At 36.1% G+C, this 17,368-nt stretch overlaps 1 protein-coding gene across 2 annotated transcripts in view; it reads right to left on the bottom strand.

Moving 5' to 3' along the window:
* Positions 1-17,368, bottom strand: part of PLEKHA7 (pleckstrin homology domain containing A7) — a 167,568-nt gene that overhangs the window by 20,499 nt on the left and 129,701 nt on the right. Inside the window, exons 11-18 of one of the 2 annotated variants that reach the window (XM_062608894.1) lie at positions 13,252-13,771; positions 11,142-11,228; positions 8,366-8,419; positions 3,743-3,769; positions 3,425-3,493; positions 3,202-3,282; positions 1,940-2,089; positions 53-154 (exon numbers count right to left, since the gene is read on the bottom strand). In XM_062608894.1, the coding sequence (XP_062464878.1) occupies positions 53-154; positions 1,940-2,089; positions 3,202-3,282; positions 3,425-3,493; positions 3,743-3,769; positions 8,366-8,419; positions 11,142-11,228; positions 13,252-13,771 (1,090 nt within the window). The remainder of the gene's footprint in view (positions 1-52; positions 155-1,939; positions 2,090-3,201; positions 3,283-3,424; positions 3,494-3,742; positions 3,770-8,365; positions 8,420-11,141; positions 11,229-13,251; positions 13,772-17,368) is intronic. The other variant, XM_062608895.1, reaches the window with a different exon arrangement.

Raw genomic sequence — 17,368 nt, 5'->3', positions numbered from 1 at the left:
AGTTCAGACAAAATCATCTCATACAAAAAACAGCATCTGGAAATGGACTCACCTGAGATACCAATGAACTATTCATCTGTTCCTCTAAGGCTTTTTTCAGCTGGGTCACATCCTTTTCTAATTTCAGATATTCATTCCAAGCATTTTCCATTTCCTATTAACAGAGGGAATACTCTAATATAAAAGTTACAATAAATTTCATAATACCTCTATAAATTCTCTAATTAAGCACCGAAGTTTTTTTAAGATAGTGGTGTTCTATTATAAAAAGAAGAGAAAAATCTATTTTGTAGTCACACTTCTGCTTAGGCTTGAGGATAAACTTCAAAACACTTTATAGCTTGCAAGATCAAGTCAAGAATCCCTAGTTAAAAAACCTTTGGAAAGCTTCCTCACACAAAACAATTTCTTAAGCATAAAACTGGCATGTAATAGAATCTGAACTATGACTAATATGCTATGGAGGAATCAAGCCTATTCCAGTTCCTTTTCCTTTACTCCTCTATTTAATTATAAACAAGTTTATAATTAAAATCCAGTCACCTGAACCAGAACTCACATTTTGAAACACAAAGCATGTCCCTTGAAAGTTCTACAGACTGTGTTGTAATGGCATTGTAAGTGAATACACAAGCAGACACCTAGAAAACAAGGCTATCCAATCACACTCACTTATTATTTCCAGCATTCATGCCACCATAGTCTGCCTTCTGACCCCAAACTGAAAAAAAATCAAGTGTCTGGAGCATTTTTAGGTAAGGAATGATGGAATTGGCTTTTTGTCTGAATTCTGGAAAAGAGATCACTTGGGAGTTGAGAGGTAGAAATAATGGAGGTTCATGATACCATGAGTAACATGGAGAGAGTAGACAATGACTGACCATTCCGAACCCTTTCTCATGCAGTAGGAAGGTTCTATCGCATGAAACGTGCACAAGTCAGCCTCAAAAAAAAAAAAAAAGTGTTTGTCCACTCAGTGGGGAAAAGATCTGTGCAATACCTTGCCAAACGATGTTTTGGATGCAAAAGGTTCACAGACTTTAATAGGGGACAGTACAGGTTCTTGGAAATGAGATCTACTGAGGATTACTAAATAGACAAAATAATACCAACCTCATGTATTCTCTGAACAGAAAATAGCTAGAAGCTGGACTGGTTATGACAGGAAATAGTACTCACCTCTCCTATCCTTACTCTTCCCTAAGCATCTGCTGATGCCCACTGCTGAAGCCAGAACCCAGGGCTAGAAGGAGCCTTGGACTGGAGCAGTACAGGCATTCCTACAATTACTTGCTATTTATGCCCACAATTAAATTTTAAATGCTGTCTGTGAAAGACAGGCACAAACAACTGCATATATACATTTAAATAATATTGGAATTTTTATGGTCAGATCTTACTATAGGAAAGGTGTTCATGCAATTCTAAAAACAATCTTACGAAGAGCTAGTCTCATACTCATTAAGAGGTAGGAATAATACAGTAAGTACAAAACACCCAGGTTTAATATACTCTCTTTCATGGCCAATTCTTAGAAATATTTTTATTAGTAAAAATTTAATATCAGATAGCACTTGAATTTTATTAAGTCACAGTATCAACAGATTCAACAGACTTTCCCAATTCCTTTTCCCTGGAAAAATACACTGGAATCACATATATATTTTCAAAGGACCAGCGGAAGAACTTTCAATTTATGTCCCATCCATAAATGTAAAAGGTAGAAAAAAGGTTTTTTAGCTTTCTTTAGGGGAATAACAGGGAGGAGCACTGAAAAGGAAAGCTGGAGAGATTGCTTAACATTTTTTTTGTTCTGGTTTAGTATCCTGTACCTTCACCAAACCAGCTCAGAACAGGCCTTAACTGCCCTATCCAACAAACAATACAGTTTAACTGGTATTTTAGTTATCATTTCCTTGAAAAACCACAAACCACACACCGTTGAAACTTTAGATATTTCCGCTCGGATATGTATGAGATCCTCTTGCAAAAGTCTCTGCTGGTAAGAAATTTTTTCTGCGTGTTGCGGTTGGTCTTTGTACTGTTCCATCTGCCTGTGAGAAACCTCCAAAACAGATTCCAGCTGATCCTAACAAAGAAGAAGGTGGCAGTAAGCTTATAGTATTTACATGGAATTTTTACGCGGATGAACCTGTGGGAATGTAAAAGTTGTTTTCCATGCCCTCAGTCTTTCCTATAAGCCACTAGAGTTTAGGACTGGCCTCCTGTTGCGGAGACTAAGATGTAAATGAAAAACTGCAATAGTCTTAATTAACTACTATAACCGAACTTATCTGATATTTTCCATTAAATCTTTCCATTAAGAAGCCAAAATTGTGAAAAACACAAAGCACTGAGAGAGGAATTTTATTTACAGTCTGTACAAAACTTAAATTTACAGTTTCAGAAAAATCCACGTAAGCAGTATAGAACTGTGACAGCACGGCATTACCTGTTTATTTAAGGATGCACTGCTATAGTTGAATTAGCCATAAAAACAAGGAAAGACAAGGAAAGGCAAAGAATTTTGTTACTGTTTACTATTTGAACTCTGACTTCAACAAGCACAGAGGAAAAGTAGTGGGTTCCAATTACAAACTTGTCACAGAAGATATTCCAGTATTTTAGTCATAGTCCTCATAACTAAGTTCACAGCACTGTATTTAAACCAGCATAGGTTTCTGAAATTACTACAAGCTTGAATCTCCCTTCCTTCTCTCACTCCTTTTTCCTTTTTTTCTTCCTTTTTAAAAAAAAAAAAAAAAAGACAAAACCAAAATACAAGTCACCACATGTTACAGCAAGAGCCCAGTATGGTAATACACTGCAATTTATGCAAACAATGTTTGTGCAGGTGGGAAGAACTGCAAATGAAACATGACTCAGCCTCCAGCCATATACGTATTAAGACATAATGCAAAACTACACAGAAAAGTGTATGTACCCCAATTTTTAATAATGGCCAGAAAAGTAAATGTATACATCTTTAAAACATTCATTTTCAAAATCATGATTTCTAGAAGCAGATACTCAATCCTACCATAGAAACTGATTTTTGCCTTACGTAAGTTTCCACACATGTCCACAGAAAACTACTACAATACAAGCAGCATTTATCGATTTGACTTTTTTGTTTGTTATTCCATATTTTGTTATTAAACACAAGTTACTGTTTTATAAACCAGTTTTTAATCTACTTACTTTGTTTTCCTTAAGAGCTCTTATTTTGTCCTCCAAGTCCTGCAGAATTCTGTCCTGCTCACAGAAAACACTTAGCTTGACCTGAAAATGAAAATATATGAATAAATGTTAGATAATAAAAGTCTCCACTAGTAATATTGACCCCAAAGAACGTAACATGTTACAGTACACCATAAATAGCCGAAACAGCACAGAAGCTTCTGAAGTGGTATTTGATACTTACATCAATATCACTTTCTGCAATTTTGACAGGTTTGGTACTTCGTCCTTTTAATGTGTCACGCCCTGTCATCTAAGAGGAACAGGTTTTAAAGATGTGAGAAATTTGTTGCAAGCAAAACCTAATTATGCTTCAGCAATGAAAAGTTTTGTTAAATATTCATGGTTATTAACAAAGATTAATCAAATGTCGGATACAACTCTTCAAATGTGGCTTTAGTTTTATTTTAAAAATGGTATCAGAAAGGTTTACTGGTTATATTAGGCTATTTAATAACTCTTACAGCAGCCTAAAATTCTGTACAAAATAGCATAATCCCACCTGTCTATGGTTATGAAGGTTCTGTTCCTGCAAAACCTAATAGTTTTAACAGTTCAGATTTAATAGGTTTCTTGAAGCCACAGGACTTGAATATTTCCTTTAAATGTGTGGTTGCATGAGTAACAGCATTAATTAATGACTAAAATTACAACTTTTTGGCAAGTATTTCATTCTACAAAGTATAGTCTCTTCCATAGTACAGGGTAAATTTTATTAAAGACAGACTGTTATAAAAATGCTACAGTGGAATTAAACGCAATTAATCTATTTTGACATGTTTACAACATACCACATCTCTCATTCCATAAATCACTAGTTTCATATTCCATTTCTGGTAAGAAGATTATCTTCTCACATAACATAGTTTTTAAATCAATACAGAAACTATACTATATCATACTTTCAACCTTAACAGCAATCTTAAAGTGAAGGCATGTCTGTCTCTGTTTATAACATTTATTATTTCCACTGTTTATGTGGGACCCTTTTTGTGAATAAATGAAGCTAATGGCAGTATAATACAGTCCATTAATCATACAGTTTTTTAAAGCCTTAAACTTTAATGACTTAATATTACTAGATTAGAATATTTTTAAGAATTAATTAAAGCAAATACTATCTTTCCAAAGAAACATCTAGTATTTAGAAGTATAGTAGTCATATATGGTATATTTCTAGTCATACACAGTGAAGAGTTTATGAAGTAATATTCACTTAAATATTATCTTTAATAATATAAGACCAGAGGTTTTAATACAAGAACAGAAGTTGTTAGCTTTTTTGGTGGGGTAGAAGGGGTAGTTTGCTTTTGTACTGACTAACTGGCAATCTCCAGACTCGAAATTACATGGTTTGCTTATTAACTTAGCAGGCATCTACAGGATCATGCTAGCTTTCTTAAAGTCATTAATTCTTGCTGTAAGTATAAATAAATCTTTGATACAACCTCAGTTTCTCTCTGTTACATGAAGTTAGCCATCTAAACACTGTATTTTCAAACAACAAAGTAGGCTTAAGACAGAAGAGCATGGTCATCATTTATGGTTACTGTCTTCTCTCCTCCATGGGCAGACTCCATTCAAAGACTTATCATAAGGTTTCATGTGGTGAAATGTTACCTCCCCACCACCAAAACAGAAAGCATTTACTGGGTCTCAAAACTTTGAATTTTCAGATGTTGCATTTTCAACAAAGATGTGTTTTATATAAGAAAAATCCTTTCTTTCAAAAATATTAATGGAATTATTTAAATGCTAAATCCTATGTATCCTACATATAATAGCAACAAGTAAATATAAGCATAAATATTAGCATGTCAAAGCAAAAATTTTGCATATTTAATTATCTGCAAGCTAAGAGAATGCAAAAGTCTTTTTCAAAGCAACAGAATTAATGTAAAAAACAAAAAGAGCCCACAGATTTGGGAGATATTGTAAATTACATACTCAGAAATGTAAAGAATTTGTTAATTATCAAGCAATGAACATGAGAACATAATGAAGTTTAAGCATGCTTACACATTTTCAAAATTACACATAGGAGCCTCTACTTGACACAGTAATTTTCAAAAGATGATAAAATGAAACCAAACACTAAGGGCAGCCACGATTTTGCGTACAGACTCCAAAAGGGTGGAAAAAAAAAAGAGGGGAAGGGAAGGAAAGAAAAAGTAAAATCTTACAAAAAGCGTTACTGTTTACCATAAGATACCTGTAAAAGCCAGAATGTGTAAACATTGACTGCTATTTTAAAAAGCAATGGGATGAGCACATTTCAGATGCAAGCAGTCTTACATGTATACTGGATAGTAACCCTTGTGCTGAGTTCTTCAGCACTTTGTATATCATGTTGATCAGAGGTCCATTATTTTCTATCTGTTTCAAACAAAAGTTTAGTAATAGCTTGTTATAGATGTAAAAATTAAAACCCCCAAACCTTACAACTCAAAACTCCGTGAGCAACCATAATCGCATGCTTTTATGTCACACCAACCTTAAGGTTTATAGTGTATATAATATAATCTGCCATTATGGAAGCTACAACTAGGTATCTACCTATCTTGTTATATTGTGGGTAGATTGTTCATCCAGCCATAGGACTTCTTTACTTTTGCAAAACACACAAACAAACACACAGCACAAAATAAATTTGCTCAGACATGTCCAATTGCAGTTTAAGACTGTTGGGAATTACAGCACGAAATTTTCTGTCATGTAATATGTAGCAATGCTTGCACCAAGAGGTCTATATTGGTCATGTCAGCAACCTAGTTAAAACCTCAGTAAAAAAAGGTACTTCAATCACACTAACCCTTCCTCCCATAACAAGTACCTGCCATGTACTATTTCCTTCATTTTATATGTGACACAAGCCTGCACTGGAAACCTCTTTCAACTAAACAGCTTCAGATATTACAGTATGACTGGAAAAGAATAAAGCAAGACCACTGCTGAACCACTGAGAAGGCCCACAGATTTGCTTCAATTGGCTGCACAATTTATACTTGGTGGCACAAAGTTTCCTTTATTCCTCATCCATTCCTGCTGTAATAATTCCTATAAATTATCCAGAAGTGAGGCTGCCCATCCATCCTTCCTATAGCCTGCTTGAACATGATTTCATAGCCATGAAAAGGGAAGCTTGCTTCAGCACTTGTGTTTCACCTTATTTGCAAACTCATCTCAGAAGCTTGTGCAGAAAAGCACGGTCTTATTTCTTTTGCTTTTCATTACTGCTTTTCTAATACAGGGTCTATCCACTTTAGAGATTAAAAAACAACTTTGGAAACAGCTGTGGAAATGTATCTGCAGAAGAGGTTAAACTTAGCTTATAGGTACACCATTTCCTTCATGCTCCACATACTCCTATTTCATTAGTGAAAGACGAATTACAGTCATTGCAAGTTTTCTTTTGTTTTGTTGTTTTTTTTTTGCTGAGGGGAAATGTTCATGATGTAAGGGCAATATTGTTAAAGGAAACCTCCAGAATGTATGGTATTCAGCAAGTTCAAAAGTATCAACAATTTTTCTTATAGTGTGAGTAAACAGTCTTTAGACTTTATTTTTTTATGTCAGAACTAGCTCACATGCAACAGAAAACTACTGAAATGGATTAGTACCTGTAGAGCATTTTTATTTCATTTATCCTTAATTTATAATTCACTGTAATGTTGAACAATATCATCGTGGTATTAACATATGAATTGTTTCTTAGATAATATTTTTAAACTCTTAATAAAAAATCAGCTCATATAAAAGGATAAGAGCTAGAAGAAGACAAAACAGGTGAGTAATTACAAATTGCTAAATGTTGTGTAATCAGTTACTGTAGTCAGGTTTGGTACTATAGCATGCATTACACAATTAATCACTATTCCAAATTAGAAAGTTATATTCTGAAACCTCTAAAGGGATCTTCAGAAATAATGGATTTAATGAAATGAAAAAAGTTTAACTCCAGTTCTAAAATCTTCAGTCCTATTTGAAATTGTCTAATCCGAGTAGGTCTAACTCAAAGCCCAATGAAATTAAAAGAGAGACCTGAATTAATAGGGTTTCTGTCTAAGCCTTAAATGAAAGATACCATGTATATTAACTGTGAATTGGCCATATTCCACCATTACCAAATCAATACGTAATTTGCTTAGTTTCATACAGCATTCTATTATTCTTTTCCTTACAGTGCAAAACAAAGAATCTCTACATTCAGTGGCAAAACACAAATGTAACCAACACAGATGCCTTCTCAAGTTTCACATGGCCTCTTTAATCTCTCAGCAGCCTGATGTGAATTTTTACATTTCCAGACCAGTAGTGAAAGAAGGTTATTAAGAAATGCCCATCTTGAAAAATTACATCATTCTTATCGAAATACATTCGACATTTTGGCTGTCAAGATTTCCAAATGGGAACTAATACTAAAAGTAAGTTTCTTTTCACTGAAACATCAGGCACCCCTCACACATTTCTCTTTTTGGCAGGATTTGTCAGGTGCTACACATGCTATAGGAAGGCACAAAGAGAGCTCCGGGGAGACCAAATAGCTCTTCATGTCCAAGACTGCAACAAATCAATCTGGATGGAATCCACTAAATATTTAAAACCCCATCCTAATAAGTTTGCTAAGCATATAACACTTAAACTGTGGACACTTTTAAATGTGAAAACTCTTGTGCTTAATAACAGACAAAACACTATGTTTACTAATGAACTTCTCAAAGTGTGAGCCCCTTTAAATTGGAATTTGTCATAAAATTCAGTAGACGGCTTGGGAAGCAGTTACATTTGGCAAAGACACGAACATAAGAAAAACAAGGCCTGAAGTGAAACATGTCCAATCAATTTTATCTGATTTCACTACCCACATAATATCATTCATCTGGGCTACTAGTTACACAAATGCTTTGTACAAACTGAAGCAATTACATTTTTTGAGTTTGCACTTTAATGGTATAGGTGCTACAACAAAGACACTCGATATTCTAAGTACAACAGTGTTGGCAAAAGACAAAGAGTTTCCATTTCTCAACAGACAGTAATTTGAAAACCTGCAGGTACAAAGATGATACACAGAAGATCACTGGGTTAAAAAAAATGATGGAAGTAGACTCCTATAAAATCTTACCTTTAGATCCAAATATTCCAAATCCTTTTTCAACTGGATATAAGTGTCATCCGCCTTCAGGTAAGTACATAAGGAAAAAATAATGTGATGTATTTGAATATTTGAAACAATTTCGGAATACCTTGATTAGTTAAGAGAATGGATGAAAGAGGAAACGAAATAACAGAGTAGGAAGTACACAGAAAAAGCACATTTGCTCCACCAGCATATTGCTATTTACAGCTGAAAAATGGGCAAAATGTTTCCCAAGAATATTACTGCCCCATGCCCACTCTCCAAACATATAGATTTGAGTTTTCCATTTCCCGTGACATACGTAACTACCTGAAACAGTACATTTTCAAAAGTTATTTTTTCCAAGATCAATTTCCACTGACTATCCCTTCACTGAAAAAGTTGCCTTGTCCTCCAGCACAATATGTCTCCTTAGAAGAAGAATACTTGTACCTAACTGAATGTCAGATGTAACTAGAAGCCATCATATAACAAATCATTAGAATACTTTGATCATATTTCATACACATTTTAAGATATTAATTCCTTTATTCAGGGAAAAGTACAAAGTAAGTTAGGTGAATAAAATACTGAAAAAGATCTCAACTACATAATTAGAGAATCTATTTTGTCTTTTCAGTAATAGTATTCAACTTCATCTTTTTCATTGGCTCACCTGTAATTGCTGTTACCCTAATTTTATAGTTATGTTTATCTAGCAACATCTTCATTAGTTACTTCAAGCAAAGCATGCACAGAAGTCGTAAAAAAAGTTACTTCTACTTTTTTGAAAAGTATTTTTTATTTGCAATATCAGAACAAAATAAATTTTAACTGTTAAAAATGTGCTTGTATTCAGCCAAAATTCCCCAATATTCCTAAAATTTTTACTGCTATTTTGACAAAATTTTATATTCTCAGTACACTAAAATTCTGACTAAAAGAAAAACACAACTATAACTTTTTTTCAAGTTTTGAGCCAATAACAACGTGCAGTTTAAAAAGGAAAGAAAACCTTTTATGCCATAAAATCAACAGATCACACTTGCATTTCTTTAGAGGTGTTCACTTGAAATTCTTGTCCAATCAGCTTCTAAGTCTGGCTGAGACTAGAAAGTCTGCCATTTTCTGAGAAATCCCTGTTACTATCTCCATCTTAGTGCAATTGTTCTGTGGGTGAGGTAAGTTCGGAAATTAAACTTTTCCAAATTAAAAAAAAAATTGCTTTTGTTTTGGGTCAATATAAACCCTTCAATTCCTAGACAATTCACCACATTTTGTTCCCAGGTGGATTCATTTTTGAGGCTCTAACAGGAACCAAAGACCCCTAGAAGTACATTTCCGTTTGATCTCACATTTAAAAGTCTCATACATGAGTGCAATAGAGAGCACTGTTGATAATCCAAGATGCCTCTGAGCTTTTATGAACCAACATTCACCTGCAGAACTGACACAGAAGCTCATATGAATGTACAGACCGGCTGATACATTTCAACTGGCAGGTGAAGCAGCATGTGGCACAGGAAGCCAATCTCATCATGAAAGCAGCACAAAGAAATGGTTTTGCTTTAGAATGAACTTATCTAGTATTTTAACCCACATTTCTGAATATGCAGTATTTTCAGAAATAATATAAAAAGAAAGTATACATAACACTGAAACATAAGCAGGGTGCCCTGAAACTTAAAATGCTCATCTTTTACAGCAAATACAGCAACAAAGAAAAAACACAAACAAACCTGGGAATTGTAGAATGCCAAAGAATGGGCAAGAAAGCACAGACTCAAGCATGCCACTAATAAAGCATTTGCAGAGTCACAAAATGTCATACGGCACAGATGAGCCACGCAGCAGCTGACCTGATAGGTGGAATTAGTTGGCAAGTGCTGCAGTAACTGTGCGATTGTGTAATTTCGTATACTAGCCAACTTAGCCTGATGTCTCCTTAATCGAATGAGAAGCAATGTTAGCTCTTCAGGCTGCAGGTATTTAGACACATTGTAAAGAGGAAATTAGCAGTCTTCAGGGAGAGTAAATGTAATTACATTTTTCACCTCAGTGCCCAGAAAGCAGTTACTTGAGATGATTAAGCAATTATTTAATTAACTGCATTTGGTCAAATAAACATAAAAATGTTGGGTCCTGTAATAACAGACAGCTCAAGAGTCTATTCAGCTCACCCTTGTTCACATTGCAGATAACAGGAAAATTCCTACAGGCTTTACTGGGAGCTGGGTAAGATTAAGCTCTCATTCAAATTGTATGAAGACAGGCTGAGAAAGTTGGGGCTGTTCAGCCTGGAGAAGAGAAGGCTGCGTGGAGACCTCACAGCAGCCTTCCAGTATCTGAAGGGGGCCTACAAGGATGCTGGAGAAGGACTCTTCATCAGGGACTGTAGCGATAGGACAAGGGGTAACGGGTTAAAACTTAACCAGGAGAACTTCAGGTTAGATATAAGCTCTTTACTGTGAGGGGGGTGAGGCACTGGAACAGGTTGCCCAAAGAAATAGTAAATGCTCTATCCCTGGCAGTGTTTAAGGCCAGTCTGCACAGAGCCTTGGGTGACATGGTCTCTAGTGTGACGCATCCCTGCCCATGGCAGGGGGCGTGGAACTAGATGATTTTAGGTACTTTCCAACTGAACCATTCTATGATTCTAAGTTAGCAATATTTTATCTAATAAAAATACAACTACTATGGAATGAGCAGTATTTTAAAACTTCCTTGCGGTACTATGATGACACAAAAGGAAAAGGGAAAAGTATCTGCTCTCTCAACTTACCGACTTGCCATGCAAACTGGGTGCACTCACAGTATGTGTCATGTAGCCCATGGCAGGCATAGAGCGTCGATCAATATGAGTTGAGCTCTGTAAGAAGCCACAGCCAGAATTGTAAGGGTTGTCTCAAGTGAGCGGGATGTTGAACTTGAGGGAAAATTCAGAAGATATACACCCCTGCCACAGATTTCCTATTTGAATTCATGGCATGCTTAGATGAGGGTAACATTCATGGAGCAGCCAGGACCTTTGATGATTATGTAAAACTTACAAATGAACAAACACAAATTTAGCACCTACGATGCTGGGCAGATCAGTGGATTCTGGCAGCACAAGATGCTTCAGCAGAACATGCAAAGTGGCCTCCAGCAGGTAAAGAAAATGCTCATAAAGTTCCCCCCCACCACACACCCACCTACTGTCTCCCAGAGAAAGGCTGGTGTGCTTATGCAGGTTTGTACTCCACACAGCAACTGTGAATGGCCTTTTTTAGCCAGTGAACACTAAGCTACTAACATGAGTGACACCTTGTGGCAATGGGTTCCATTAATACCTGTTTTTTTTTAAATAATCATATTTGACCTGCCCCTTTCTGCTATGAAAACCTACTGCACATCCATCCTTTCATGCTTCTCTTAATGCAAAACTTTGATGGCTTTCTTCAAGGCAGACTAAATGTCCCATGATTTATTTTTATTCCTGAACCTGAATTTCACTGAATGCTATTTTGTTCTGCCTTTTTTAATTTTTATTTTTAAATGTAACTGAATGGAATTTAATAAAGAATTCTACAGAGGAGGGAGTATCACAAAATTCTGAAAACATATACATTTAAATGTAAAATGACACTGGGTGCTTACATACAGAAACATGGGCATTTTCTCCAGAAACTTTTGAAGAAGTTTCACTGAAAAGTTTCACAGATGAGGAAAACTGTTTCCCTATATTAGTAAAACCAGGATGACATAAAAGAGTCGTATGAGTAAAATACATGCAGCCACATTGCACAGGAAGGGAAAAGACTGCTGTACATTCCTTTGAAAGGGATGTAATGCTTCTTCAACTTACACACAGAGAAAACAATACCAGGCATGAAAAAAAAAATAATTAATTTCCAGTGCTGCACATCACTAATTAATCCTCTGATGGTATACTATACATCTATAAGTGCTGAAAGACATCTGATACCTACAACACATATACGCTAGGTAAAAAGTCTAAACCATGCATGAGACTGCCACGCAACCTACAGTCACGGGCCTGAACCTATGCTGGGTATGTGAATTTACAAGTCTCTTTCATTGCAAATACCTTTGCCATCAGAGCCCATGGTTCTGTTAAAGAATACAGAGGCTTTCATCTTCACTTATTCCAGTGTAAGAGCTACCAAGACAAGCAAATCCTACTTTGATTGAATCTTGAATTTCCCCAGTTTCCTTAGGCAAGGAGAGCTACATGGAGTACTGAACAGGGAAACCTCTGTCACCTCTGATTAAGAAGTACCTACAACACAGCACAGTGCTTACAAAAAAAAAAAAAACCCACAATGAAACTCTGAAGAAGGTTAAAGTTTCAGACTAACACTATTTGATTTTGGTTAGCCTACCGATAATGCTCTGTAAAGAGCTTAAACTATCAAATGCATGAAAAACTATTACGGTTTTAGCCATAACTAAAATCTGAATCAGCTGTAAGACTAACTACAATAAAAAAAAACATATAGAGAAAACAAACACGGCAAACAATGAAGGCTACAAGCATAAGTAAATAATCCATGAAGAATTCATCCTGCTGAGTTTTAAATTCTTGCCTACCTACTCTATACATTAAAATACTTCAATTTGTATATTTTATACATATAAACATATGCCTTCCAGTTTTTTAATAAAAATTTCAAACCAATGTGATGTGCCATGAATTCCACCCCCCACCCCCACCCCCACCCCCCCCCCGAAAAAATCTGAAAGAATCAGAAAGATTAAGGGCTTTGGGAGAACATTATCCGCTGTATTAACTTCTGTAATTTCTGTCCAATGAAAAATCACTAAATAAAATTATCAGTGTATCGCACCACACGCAGAATAGTTTGAAATCAGTTATACTGCATACAAACCTTTACAGCATGACTTCGTATCTTCCTGGGCGATCCAGCAAAAGGAACATCTGTAGTCTGTCTTTCATCAGATGGTTTAACTGTAAGCCTTCCTGCAGGAGTGTGTGGTCTCCTTGGGAGAAAGCTTTTTGGAGGTCCAGGTGGAGGAATATCAGATGGAGAGGGTGGAACAGATATTGATCGTGGAACATCTAATGAACTTTTTGACTTACCACGATCAATTAAGTCTGAAGACCCTACATAAAGTGGGGCAGTGGGACTGCCATGTTTAAATTGCTGTCTCTGCTGCCATTCATACAGCTGCCACACAGTTCCGTCCTTATTTGCTTTCCTTTCCTCCTGGGACATCTTCAAGTGGCTGACACGATCTTGTGCATATTTGTAGTCACTCGGCACACTGCGGTTTGGTGGTGGTGGTGAGCTCCCTGAAGGCTGCTGGGTATTCTTTGGCAAAGTGTGATAGTTTTCAGGAAAAGGTGGATTGGGACCCTGACGTGTAAGAGTCTGATCAGAAGCGAGGCTATAATGGAGCGGGTAAAAAAGGGCAAATTTTAGCATACACTCATGAACAGGAGGGAATGATAAAAAAATGTAAAATCTCTAATGACATTAGTAGAGAAGCTACAAGACACAACACACAAAAGTCATTTAAAAAGAATTTATAAAAATATTTAAAAAGTAATAATTAATGAAATCTAACCTGCACAAAAACATTACACTGTATTCATGCAAAGATGCAAATAGTATAAATACAGGCTTTTAACTTGGTGGCTAATCTAGGTTGACCTACTAGAAATAAACTTAAAGGACAGCAGTATTATGTACTTAGGCCAAAACAAAAATGTCGAGAACATGAAGAAAGGAATTACTGTTGTGTTTAAAGAGCAGACCTGTAAACAAAAATATTTCTTTCCACCGAAAGCCACTAGGTGGTGCGGTTCACGAACAACACTTGCACGCTCATTGGAAAAAATTACCTTGAAGGGCAAGAGGAAATCTCACAAGTTACAGAATAAGTACCTCAGATAATTTTTCTTCACATAAATGAAGCAAAAAGAAGGTAAGAAACAGCTCAAAGTCCCCAGGTCTGTATGATTTACCTTCATCTGACCTAATGCTACTGTTTCTACTGTTTTAAGCAACAAGGCTTTTTACAACAAACCTCATTAACAAACTAGACTAGAATATAAAGAGGCATTACATCCTGGCTTTAGTACTGCATCCATCATACACTTAAATTGTAGAAATTATATCTTTTAGTAGGCAGTTAAGATAGCAAAGGCTTTGACAAACCATAGTTAGCTCCCTCTCCTACTTTGAAGTCAAAATCTTTCCATAGCCTCATGCATAAACTAATTTCTGATTCTCCAGTTAAACATCTGGGATCTCTGCAGATGCAGCCATTCTTCCATTAATTCAGGATCTCCAGACAGAAGCTATTCTGCTAGACTTGCTACAGAGCAATGATATGAAAAAAAACCAACAAAAAAAAAACACCCCAAAAACTGACAAACAACCCAAGAAAAAAAACAACCACAAATGCAGAAACTCAGACCACGTTCACCACTCTACAGGAATTCCACATAAAAGAAAGGGCAGGATGGAAAGTAACATCTCTGTTCAGCATCCAAGATTAACAGAAGGAGGAGGAATAGAATTTCTACCAGTAACTGCTGGCCAGTACTTGTCCCCACCTCCTATTTGAAGGATTTGGCACTGTTGGGCTGTCTTGAAACATGGATGCTCTTGAAAGGATACATAATTCCTCATGCCAAAAAGCAGAATAACTACCCTGTACTGCATGGAGGATTACAGATCTGTAAAAGCTCTTCTCTCATACCACAGAGCGTCGACACTATTTCAAATTTCACAGTGAAGGCAGGCAGGTAGTATGAACAGGGGCAACCAAAAGATGAGTCTTCAGCAGTTAAGTAACCTCTTTGCCTAGCTCATTACCTCATGGGTACTCTGTATGTTCTGCACTGTACTGCCAATTCTTTCCACATGAAAAATCACAGTGATTGGTAGAAATGTGTTTTCTCTAGATAGGAATGAGAACTGAGAAAGCTTGGAGCCAGTTATGCCTTGAAATGACATCTGAGACAGGCATGACAGATCCTTTAGGTGATTTCTCTGTGGAAAAATGGGGAAGAGAGCTTGACCATTCCTATACACCAAACTGATGCAGCCTTTATGAAGGCATTGCCAAACTATTAAATCATAGAATAGTTAGGGTTGGAAAGGACCTTGAGATTATCTAGTTCCAACCCCCTCCTGCCATGGGCAGGGAAAATGTTGCAAACCATCTGTGTGTGGTTATTTTCTAATTGGACTTGAAATGGTGAAGAACTGAAACCAGTCCAGAATTAATGCGAGTCAATAAAGCCATCAGGCCTAACAGCTTTAGGAGCCAAAACAGTCTAAAACATCAAAGACCCCATGAGTGTTAAGAGGTTCTTTGTTTTGTGGTTTCTTTTTGTTGGTTGGTTGGTTGGTTTTTGGTTTGGTTTTTGTGTTGTTTTTTTTTTTGTTTGTTTTGTTTTGTTTTGTTTCTTTGGTTGGTTTTTTAGTTTATTTTTGGTTGGTCTGTTTTAGTTTTTTATTTTGTTGTTGGTTTTGAAGGGTTTGGGTTTTATTTTTGCATGGGTGGCGGTGGAAATCATGCCTTTGTTTTAGAAAAGGAAGAACTTGTGCAAGAGGAATTAAAAACTGTTTGGATGGAAACAGCACTCGGAGCAGCTGGGAAATGCACACGCATTACATTGCACAGGGAAAGTCATATTCAAAGCTGAACTTTAGAGGCAACTGCCTACATATAGGCAAGTTGCAATTTCTCAGTATACGAAATAGGGAGAAGCCTCCAGCTAAGATGACAGGCTTCAAGCAGGTGGCATCTCTACCACACAAGGTTTCAGACCCTTAAAAATAATGTGCGTTATATAAAAATAGGCACTAAGATGATATACCAATTCCTAGTAATAGGAAAGGAACAATGTCCCAGATGACCCAAGTAAGTCCACAATTGACTGTGGACAATTGTTTTCTCAGGGATCAAGAGTAAAAGTGAGCAAAAGCAGCTGTTCTTGAGAATCTCCATCACTTGAATAATGAGGTATAAAGAACATAAAAAAGCAGACACTGAAGAGTGAAAAATGGCTTCATGCCATATTATATGATTATTGGCCATGAAAATCATCAAGAGTCTGCAATGGGAAACAACCACACAGTAGATATTGCAAAAAGAAAACAAATGTTCAAAAGAAAACAAATACAATTATTGGAAACACTATGCCCATTCACAGGAATGAACAGAAGCTTACAAAGACATGTTTCTTCTTTAGGCAAATCAGGAAAGTTCTGCATACCAAGAAATGTTTTAACACTGTATTTGCAGCAAGGAAGGAAATTCCTCAACATGGCGGCATTTAGTTGGGAAATATTAAGCTTGCATTTATCAGATTTCTGTATACATTTTTGAGTGCAAACGAACTGCTAGAAATAGCAAATTTCTTACAATTACCTATTCACTATGTCAATACAGGCACAGGAATCAATTCAAAGACTAATGGTTTCTGGACAGCTGCTGTTTTAATGGTCCTGACGTTTAATTACTCAAAACCAAAATCTCCTAAAAGCCTCCCTTCAAACCTTCTTCCAATACTCTAGATCTCTCTCAAAGGCTAGCATGAACCTCAATAAAGCAGGTATTCTCCTTTGCTGAGAGAGTAGGGTTAGATGACTACACTGGATCTGACTGTAGTGTCATTGTCCAAGAGAAGTGAATCTCCAAATAGGCAAACAGTTCTGAGTGCTTTATAAAAAGGGCTAGTAAAATATCTATTTGAAATATCTAAATATCTACATAAAAGGTGCAATCCCTGCAAATAATTACACAAACAACTGCTGTATTTGTGTGAAGGGTTCTTCCTTTTGTAATCAACTTCCTGGCAATCATTGCAACTTTATACACCTGACAGGAAACAAGTAAAACTGTATTTATTCTGTGTTCAAAAATTATAAAGGCTTCTAACTCTTCAGAGGTTCTTCATCTGTAATATTTCAGCTGGAAACAGTCAACATGGAGCATTAAGAAATTAATGCACATATTTATTAAAAT

The sequence above is a fragment of the Pezoporus occidentalis genome, unplaced genomic scaffold (genome assembly GCF_034315485.1).
Source record: "Pezoporus occidentalis ecotype Australia unplaced genomic scaffold, CSIRO_AGI_Poc_V1 ctg131, whole genome shotgun sequence".
NCBI classification, from domain to species: domain Eukaryota; kingdom Metazoa; phylum Chordata; class Aves; order Psittaciformes; family Psittacidae; genus Pezoporus; species Pezoporus occidentalis.
Note: the sequence above shows the minus strand (reverse complement) of the source record. Positions and strands in the feature narration are given on the sequence as shown.